Source organism: Cyprinus carpio, chromosome B14 (assembly GCF_018340385.1).
Source record: "Cyprinus carpio isolate SPL01 chromosome B14, ASM1834038v1, whole genome shotgun sequence".
NCBI lineage: Eukaryota > Metazoa > Chordata > Actinopteri > Cypriniformes > Cyprinidae > Cyprinus > Cyprinus carpio.
In genome coordinates, this window is record NC_056610.1 from 13,023,171 (window position 1) to 13,033,907 (window position 10,737).

Genomic DNA, 10,737 nt, shown 5'->3' on the forward strand with positions numbered 1-10,737 from the left:
GCAGGGTTTTTTCCATTTTTTTTTTTTTTTAAAGAAGTTTATTCTGCATTTGTTTGATAAAAAAAAAAAAAACAGTAATATTGTGAAATATTATAGTTTTCTATTTTAATATCCTTTAAAAATAGCTGAATTTTATTTCTGTTCAGAACAGTCTTATATGCTTATTTATTAATGTTGGAAACAGTTGTGCAATATATATATATATGCATATATATATATATATATATATATATATATATATATATATATATATATATATATATATATATAAAATCTCTATGCAAATATATTATAAATGAATGTTTTTTGTTTTTTTTTTACATTTTATAAAATCTCTTTGGCCAAGCATTCAAATAATGCATCTCATAATCTGCAGTTATACCTGATCAAATGCACATTATTATGCTTTAGCTAGGGTTAAACAAATCAATTTTGCTTAGTTGTATTAAGCAGCTATGCTAATTATGTCTCTATTTGTTTCTCTGTTTTTAGGATTTACACAAGCTTCAGTCTGGATCCAGAACACCTGAGAAGAGATGATGCCAACCCCTCAGAGGACCCTCAGATGATGCCAACCCAGAAACAACATACAAAACTACCAAATTTAGCTATATGTTTGATTGCAACATATAATAATTGCTGTTAATATTGTTCATCATATGTTTGATTACGTCTTTAATTGATTTTTCCGTACATTTCTGCTATATACACACAAACTGACAGTCACCACTGATAAGCTACTACTAAAAATTGTAGAAACTTAATTTTGTGTAAAGTTGTTTTGCAACTATTTGTATCATCAAAAGCGCTATACAAATAAACTTGAATAGAACTGAATTGAATAAAATCTGCGGGACTTTCGTGACCATGCTATGACTTCTTTAATAACTGAAAAAACACTTTACATGCATACTTGTACTTTCAGTTACTTCTTACCTTCATTTTATATTATGCTGGGCAAAATAAAAGTTCAGGGTCATTATTTAACGGTTCTGAAGGACAAGAGCAAATCCAAGCACAGAGTTGAGAGGGGTTAAAATTATTTAAAATAACTATGCAACCATCTCTCACTGCAAGGCACACCTTCACTGCCTGTCAAATATATATTAGACCATCCTTAGTGATGAAAGCCATCGGCAAACAGAGGAATTCCCATATATGGCACATTGTTTCAACCCACTGTGTTCATTTTGTAACAGAAGGCAACTACATGAATTCAAGGAACAATCCCTACTACACATGAATACATTTCCTTGCAACAGATTGAATACCAACAAGGAGTGAGACGCTCCAGCTATTTCAGACAATGCAGTTTTCCCCCTAACCTACATATTCAAAACCCCTCTACCTTCCCTCTACCATACAAAGCAGACAACACAAGGTCAAGCATAAGCTGACCCCCACACAGCCGGAATACAGGCTTAATGCATTAGCAATTTGCTTTACTGTATATTAAAGACATCAGTCACGAGAAGCTGTGTGTTACAGTCATTTTAATGGTAATTGATGTTTTAGGCAAAGTTTGAGTATTTTTACTGATTTTGCTACCTTAAAAAAAAAACATGTTAAAAATTACTATTATTATTATTATTATTATTATTAATGTTGCTGTTAAAAAATATACAAATAAAATGCTCATCAAGTAATATAACTTAAGTCTAATTATAAGCTGTTGATAGTTTCTAAAAGGTTCCTCCTACCTGTGCAGTCTCAGATGCGCAATTACACTTTCACACATACATCATCCAAATAATTTTATCAAATATGAACAGATAGCAGACTGCATTTAATATATTCAAAGACAAAAACAGACCTTGCCTCGGCACAAGTGAGGGAAGCACACAAACCACAATCGTTTGTAAACGCCCCTCAGATGCAATTATCAAAATGAGCCCATGTTTTGTTCTTGTAATCCAGGGTTTGGATTAAGGTTGGAATGCATATGGTGCAACCACTGGCTGGTGTCAAATCAAGGCAATGAAAAACATGAGAGAGAGGCAGAGAGGGAGACGGATGTGACTTTTTGGAGACGTGTGGTGTTCGACTATCTTTAGCCCCCAGTGAGACTCTGAGGCTTTTACTCATTATCCCTCCTTTTCCCTTCACTTTGATTTCCTTCACCAGTCTTCCCCTGAACGCAGCATGTCACACGAGGGCCGGGCCTGCCCCCTGTGGGGAGAGGTCAGTCTGAAATGTCGGTGGATGACGTGCTACCACAGGGACTAAGATGAACAGATTTGAAAAACTAATGAGGATAGCTAACATTTCTGTCAGCTTGTCACTGGCCCTGCCAATGTGAGCATGAGATATAAAGCCCCCAGTGATTCAGCATGAAAAACATCTATCTGGAAAATAAAACACCATGAGAGACATGGCCTGTTTATCGGTCATGAATACAGTCACCGCAAACAGACACGACAATGCAGATTTCTCGTGAAGTCCATCAATAAGACACCGGATATCCAGCTGTTTCGCATTTCCCCACCGAGGCAACACTTAACCTTGGGCTCTGAGGATTTTCACTCTTTGGCTGAGCTTAAAATGTGATTCACAGTTGTGACTGCCCATACAAATGTAGTGATTCCCTGGCTGTGGCATTGTAAACCCAGCAGCCTTGCTGCATTTGTCTTGCACTACAAAGTGTAAGTTTGACTCCTGTCTGACACTTCACAAAAAAAAAAAAAAAAAATATGAAGCATAAAAGATAAAAGGGCTCAAGACACAGGGACTTCAGTTGCATTCCCACATAAATAGTGATGGTGCTGACTATCGATTAAAAATGTATTCTATGTTTACATCAGCTTGCATGCTGAAATCATAATGGAAAGTTTCTCCCCTTCAAGTTTGTACTACTTGCGGAAGTGACAGCCTCCATTTTTTTTATGTTTTTGTGGGTGGCATAAGGCACTTTTAATTAGCGATTTGTAAAGCTATATATTACTCTCAAACCAGAAACTCGTCTAGTATCTGGTATAATTAGGATATTTCAGGGTGCGGCTCGTCAATAGGGGAACTGACAGATACCCTACAAACTAATGATCTAACAAATAAGGCTAAATATTTAAAAACTTCTATTGCACAGAGCTCTCATTGTTCTCACAATATCTACAGATTATGCATAATCATGGAAACGATGCTCACAGCAAGTGATTTGAAGTCTGACAGCAATTGTCTTGAAATCTGTTGAAGGCGGCAAATTTGTTACAAAAGCGATGCTTTGATGGGGATGAATTTAGAGATGCAACTTCTCTGCAGCACGTTCAAGCATGCTGTCAGCATACCAAAACCCTCTCGGAGCAAGCAGAGCCTCTTAAATCATCCCCTTTCAAGCACAGCATCCTAAAATATGAAAGTCTAAAAAAAACATTAGATAAACTATGTTCGACCACCATAATCGGTTAAGATGTCTATCCTGACTCATCCCTACATTTAATTTAGTCTGGCAAAACGCCTTGCATTTCATTTCATGTCAGTGACAAAACCAACAAAAGCAAATCAGATACAGTGCACAAAATCAATTTTGGATCAGAATTGGTCTGTGCATTTCAGCACAGACTTCTACCATAAATCCCCTAAAGAGCTTATCTGATTTATTAATGCAAAATGTCTTAATCAAAGACAACAAACCTACAATCACCAATCATGTGTGCTCTCTTCGAGATGCCATGTTAAACAAAAGAATAGCTAGTCTGGAGGAGTACAAATAATGTTCCATCATTTGTTTTGAAACAATTCCAGAATTTAAAATCTGCAGCAGACGAGGGACAGTAATTGGCACTTTATGGAGCAAAAAACAGGTGCCTACCTCAATCAGTTTGTTGGCGTGCTCACGGAAAACTTGGGCATATTCCTTCACCTCCTTTTCATTACCATTCTTGGCAGCCTCGATCAATACCAGCAGTGGAACATTGGTCTCCAGAAAAGAGTCCGACACGTGGTCCATCACAGCCTTCCGCAGCTGAAATGATGAATACACAAACACACAAATCCTTAGCTAGTGTTTGATCACTCGGAGCACCTGGGTTTGGTATATTCATTTTTTAGTATGCAATGTAAACAACGTGAATCTAAAGAGAGACAGTCATGATATGTCATTAAAGAGAAGGACGTAAATTATTCTTGTTGACACCTATAATCAAAACAAATGTGATTCTGTGCACTGCTTCAAGGTGAACAGACCTGTCTGCGCAGGTCACGGGTCTTCTTAGTCATTCTGTCGATGGCCGTGTTCAGGGCATCGCTCTTCTCTTTATGTCCAGCCTGTGATAAAAACAAACGGGGAGAATTTACTTAGTCTCATTTAAACTTGTTATAGTCAGGCTCGCTGGGAACAAGAAAAACGACAGGTGGAGTTAAAGCTGAGGACTGAAAGGACAAGACAAACTTATAAGATAAGATGGATAAGATGCATTTTCTACAGTGGAAGAAAAAAGCAAAACAGCATGAGTTACTCTGATGGTTATGATCCCCTGTGGCAAACATTTCATTTCATTCTTGAAAACTTTGTAGGGGTTTAGGTTCTTTTACCCCCTTTGGCGTTCATTGTTTCATATGACTAACGTGACTCGTGGTACTGTCAGGAGGCACCTACCCACATTCTTTCACCAATACATTTTTCAGCTCAAAAATCCAGAGTTTTTGTCTGTCACTTTCTTGAGCCAGGCTTAAGCAGTCCGTGAAATAATTCATGACACAAATAGCTCTCCTGCAGTGCAAGTACACACACACACACACACAAAAAAAAGAGGATGTAGGGCAAAGGCACATGTAAAGATTAGTTAAAATGCGACAGATTCTTTTGAACTAGTGTCCGATTCTTCCATCCCCAACCTTCAAGGATTAAAATGTAAACAAGGCATTTAGATTTTCAAATAAAACCCATTATGTGATGGGTAAGACAGCTTTTAACAACACACAAAGTTCAGAGGCAGGTAGGCAGGAGTTAAGACTGGTCAAGCAGAGTTCACCAACACAATGAGTGTCGGAGATAAATCTGAGCAATTTCCTCACTTTACAAGGAGTTTACTTGTCCAGCGCTTCAAGTCAGGTTGGCTAGCGTTGGGAAAGCAGATCTCTCTCACATGCCCCAGACAAACTGCTCATGTGCAGTGGGTAGGTAAATCTCCAGCACAGGGAAAAGCCTGGGGGAAGGTGTCACAGGGGCACAAGCAGCAAAAGCGTGACAGTCAATGAAATATGGCAGTGGCACTGGAGGTTCGGCCCCACCTACATCCTCATCCCATTGGGTGGTACACGATAGAGGTGGTAAGTGAACTCTATCGGCCTTAATCCCCTTCTGATTCTGTGCCAGTTGGATGAAAGCACTTGAGAACAGCATAGGCTCTCCAGCGTAATAATGGTGAGGCACTGTCAATTCTAAATCACTAACTTACAGATGGGTTGCACATTGAGTTTAACAAAAATTACTTAGATTAGCTCAAATGGTACATTCATCCAGAGAGTAAGTAAGAAAGCTCGACAGATATTACCTATATGATCGCATGTTCCCCCAGAGGGTAAAATGACTTGGATCACTCAATATTGATTTTGCTCCAAGCAGCTCCACTTAATTGGGCAGTCATTTGATTCCTCACACTAGATTGTGTGGTGTTTTCACACATAAAGTTAATGATGGTCAGGTAGAGCTGTGCTTGCAGCATGAACAAATCTCCCCACAGACTGGTGGAAGAAAAAAAAAAAAGAAGATTTTAAACAGTCCTCCTCAGCAGAGACTTCCCTTGAGTGTAGATTACACACCAGTGAGAAAAGTATCTGTAAAAAAGTAATACGACCTATGGAGAAAAATGACAAACAAATAAATCATACATGCACAAAATGGCCCAGGTCATTTTAGAAAGTGACCACCCCAAAAAAAGTAACACAGATGTTCAAATTAAGCACAGTAGGTACAATGGCACAAAAGCAATTTTAGCACAACCTACAGTGACCATGTGCACAGAAGAAACAAAAACCTATACACTTGGAAATTAACAAGACAGTGAATTGAAAGATTCATATGATGAAGAAAGAGTCGTATAAATGGGTTGGTTTAGGGTCACGTTTATGTTTAGATACAGATGGTTGCATTCATAAACAGAAGACTGCAATCTGACATATAATTGCAAAAAAGTTTAACTTTTTAACTTGACATGAGGTCCTAAATATAATTAATACTGTGAGATTCTGAAATAAATCACGTAATGCAAAGATTCCAACTACAACAGACCAACAATTACGTGACGTAGCCATGTATGGTGACCCATACTCAGAATTTGTGCCCTGCATTTAACCCATCACACAGCAGTGAACACACACACACACCATGAACACACACCCGGAGCATTGGGCAGCCATTTATGCTGCGGCGCCTGGGGAGCAGTTGGGGGTTTGGTGCCTTGCTCAAGGGCACCTCAGTCGTGGTATTGCCGGCCCAATACTTAAACTCACAACCTTAGGGTTAGGGGTCAAACTCTCTAACCACTAGGCCACAACTTCCCCCTTACACATAATAACATGAATAATTTTTCACAGCAGGCAGTCTGACATCTAGCAATAATTGTCTTGAAATTTACTGAAAGCAGTGAATGTTACAAAAGCAGTGCTGCATTATTTTAAAGAGGATGATTTCAGAAAATCTCTTTGCAATGTCTTGAGTTATAAGTCTGAAATTTTAAAAATTTGACTAAATAATGAAACATGTTTATTATAAAGTAGTAATATAAGATATAAAGACATATACAAATACATGCCATTTAGATTTATATGGAACAAGAGGAGACCGCAAATAAGATTCACAGCCCCGCAATTACCAAGGGAGAGGGGTGGCATGGCATTACCGTGCCTGAGGTATTACCAGCTGGCGGCACAGTTAAGACCATTAGTATTGTGGTGTTGTCCTAACTATACAGCAAAATGGAAGGACATATAATTGTCTTTAACCCTCTTGAGTCAATTCAAGCGTATACGCGTGTTGAGGCACTTTCTCCTGGTAACCCCGAAAAGTACTTAAATTACACCAAGTTTTGATCGTACAGATAAGAGCAATACATCAATCAAATCTGTAAATGCTCCACTAAAAAAAACATACACACATAACAACAACAGAACTTTGTGCATTTACAAAATAAAGAAAACAAACAAGGTGCGCTGTCTGCAGCCTTGGTCTGCGGTGATCTTCATTTAGAAACGCGTTATTAAAATGAACTGTAACTCAACACAGAGAGCAAAATGAGCAAATACTCAACACAGAGACATGAGAGATATATCTCTCTCTATATATCTATAGAAAGCTTGACATGTCTACTTTTAAACTAAGCAAGTGCTACCGCAAACAAATATTCTGTGATAAAGTAATCCATATGAAAACAATGCGATGTCCGTTTTTCACATCTCCCTTCATTATATCTAATGCGACCACGCCCACGCGCTGAACCAGGTATTGATATTTTAATGTTCCACGTGAAGCTCACCGCTTGTAAACACCCATACAGAAAACAAAGCAGCGAGACTGTTCAAGTTTTTTATTTTATTTTACTTTTTGCTTCGCACTGAGAGGAAGACGACATAATTCACCCCAAGAAGATGTGCTGACGATTACCTCAGGATTTGAGTTTTGGATTTCCTCAGAAAAAAGAATGAAGCGGGATAATTAAATATATTCTAAAAAAACTACAAACATAAAAATATATACATTTATTTCGTCCTCACATTCTTTATTGTAACTCTTCCCTCTCAGTCACACACCTGGCTGAAAGGCTCATTATGCGGGCCTTTGTCTTCTCAGGTGTGAATCACACAAATATTCATGATAGTTGATGCCTACTCGCATATGCCCGTTTGAAACAAAAAGTTTCTTAGAAAATTTAAATCAATCTATTGTTTTCTGTGAGTGAGTTAACAAGATGATTTTCACATCATTTTGAAGCAAAAATTCTAGGCTACAAGCTCCAGGTTTGACAGTCTTGTGTTTTATGACCTTATTTCAGGTAATGGTATTACTACCCGTTGTAAAATTACATCAAATGGGGATTTGGATAACTTTCAGAACCTGTCAGAACTGACCTATCAGTAAGCCTCTCCCCTCGAACGCAGATGAGCCAATGGCAGTCGAGTATCAGTTGCACAGGGAGCGGAACTCTGACATCTTTAGATTTCAGCGCCATAGAGAAACATTGGAAGATCCGAAGCTCGCATCGGTTTAATAGTGTTTATGCTACGAAAATAGAAAAATTATGTGCCTAGGGTTCTTGTAACACTAATTCCAGGTATCCTGAGAGGATAGGCAATGTAATTTATTTTATTCCATTTTCTAAATCCAACCAAAACAGAGCAAAATGTCCCTAAGCATTCAACCCCAATCACAATGAAGACGAAAATGTTCATTTCCTGGTCGTCATTTTCATTAAGTTACACTTTTCAACTGCTCAAGCAGAACATTAATGTCATCTTGTGCTTCAGCATGGTATCACTGGCTAAAACTAGTTAACGTTAGCGTTAAAGTTATCTGAAACATCTCGGAAGAAGGTTTTCACTAACAGCTGTCTTTGTAAGGCAGTATGTGCGTTTACATGGAGCATTGTAATCGGTTTAAAAGTCCAATCCGAATGAAAATGCTCCATATAAACACCTCAATCGGAATAAAAATCCTCAAACTGAAAGAAATTGTAAATGGTTTGAGAGTTGAAGTCCTGCCATGTAAACACGTTAAACCGATTACTTTGCATCTACGTCATCACATCAAGAGGTCATGGTCGTCAGAATGGGAACGTGATGTAGGCAATGCAGTACATTCTGTGATTTGTGGACACAGACACTACAGTAGAGACTGGGTAATAGTGGACGTAGAAGTTAAAATTTCAATTATACAGTTATAAACATTAGAATGGAGAATGCTTTCTGTTTATGCACTGCCATATCTGCTTTCGTGACCGGAGCGGAAAGCAGATCTGAAATGAAGCACAATTTACTGCTTTTCAGCTTAGAAACTACACAATGATAGTAAATAGCTCAATGAAAATAAACAACTTGACCAAAATTTGCCTTTGTCATTTGTATATATTATTTATTACAGATTCATAATAAAAAACACGTTTGGAAATGTTATGTGTGATAGCTCATTGCGAGGACTCTCCGTGTTCATAAAGCAACGCTCCTTGATTCACTGTTCAGCAACACTTTGTGAGAAATTGTGTATTTGTTCTATTTAAATAAAGTAAAACCTTTTAGTATCAGAATACAACTCATTTCAGAGCTGCATTACAGAGGGTCGTAGGCTACGGTTATTTTATCCCTTAATGCTTTAACATTAAGAAATTAGGGCTATATGATGATATAATTATGAACTGACTGAGAGCTATATTGGTTCTGTGTGTGATACGCTAAAAGACGGTCGTAATGATTTCTGTGAGTGTGTATGTGATTGTGTTCTAGCCATATGACTGAGCACTTGATTGATCACTAGGGGTTCAAATATTAGTCCATTTATTCTAAGCAAGTGCAAGCAGTTATTAAAAAATATTAATGCAAATACGGGCTTTTTTCCCCTCTGGTGATTTTTTTTTTTTTTTTTTGTGATGTCATTGTAGGCTACTTAGCATGTCCCTGGTGGGGGGGGGGGGTTGGAGGCTTACCGGTGGAAATGTCTCTCATACTTTTCTGGACCTTGACAGTGTAATTTACTTGCCAGTCTATGGGCCAGTCACAGGCCTCCCGGTTTTCATCAAAAATATCTTAAATTGTGTTCCAAAGACGAACGAAGCTTTTACAGATTTGGAACGACATGGGGGTAAGTGATTAATGACAAAATTTTCATTTTGGGGTGGAGTATCCCTTTAAGTTCTCTGGGAAAGTGCACCCTTACTGGAGGGAGTGTCGTTCTGCACAAGATGACCCTGCCCACATTTTTTGGTTAAGTCCACATATTCAGTCTTTTTGGGGAAGGGGAGGACAATTAATATTGAGGGTAATAGGCTTTAACATAGATGTGTCATTTCCCACTATGTTTCTATGGGTCACACCGGAGGGTTTAAATAAATGTGATGGTTAACTTTTTAAGATTTTTTTAGTTGCATGCAAGAAAGCAGTTACTAAATGTTGGCTTAAGAGAAGCCCTCCTGATATGGATCTTCTAAGTATTGTCTGTCAAATATGTTCTATGGAAAAAAATGACCTTCTCCCTCCAGTTACAGAAGAATAAAGGGGAAAATGATTGGAGGAAATGGGATTGTTATATACTGTGAACAAACAATGGCTAGACTTCCAAAGTGCCAAAGTGCACTTCTCGATTTCTTGTAAGACCTCATGTAACTGTTGTCGTTAATTGCTAATTTTTCATTACCGAATTGTTTTTATTTCTCTTACTGTTTTCTTTTTTCTCTGTGAACTCGAGTGTCTTATTGTAGATATTTTGAGAGCACTAAAACAAAATCTGTCAAAAAATAAAGTATAAAAAATACATGCTATTAAAAACAAATACAAACTAATAAAATATCATGTAAAATTACATACAAAAAATTACATAATGTTCATCTGGAATCAAAACCATCCATATTCATAAAAAATAATTAATTATTACATAAATAAATGGGTTCTGATTTGCTAATACCTATCCCTTCTCATATTTAGCCAGTAAACTGTATAGGCTGCCATCCAACATGTCAGGCTTCATTTCATTAAAAAAGGAGCAGTATAATTTCCATAACATTACATTCAGCAAACTCACATGAAGAAAAATTAGCC

The 10,737-nt window shown here is 37.6% G+C and overlaps 1 protein-coding gene across 1 annotated transcript in view; it reads right to left on the reverse strand.

Moving 5' to 3' along the window:
- Positions 1-10,737, reverse strand: part of ctnna1 (catenin (cadherin-associated protein), alpha 1) — a 105,293-nt gene that overhangs the window by 37,601 nt on the left and 56,955 nt on the right. Inside the window, exons 8-9 of the mRNA XM_042738128.1 lie at positions 4,180-4,260; positions 3,806-3,958 (exon numbers count right to left, since the gene is read on the reverse strand). Coding sequence (XP_042594062.1) covers positions 3,806-3,958; positions 4,180-4,260 — 234 coding nt within the window. The remainder of the gene's footprint in view (positions 1-3,805; positions 3,959-4,179; positions 4,261-10,737) is intronic.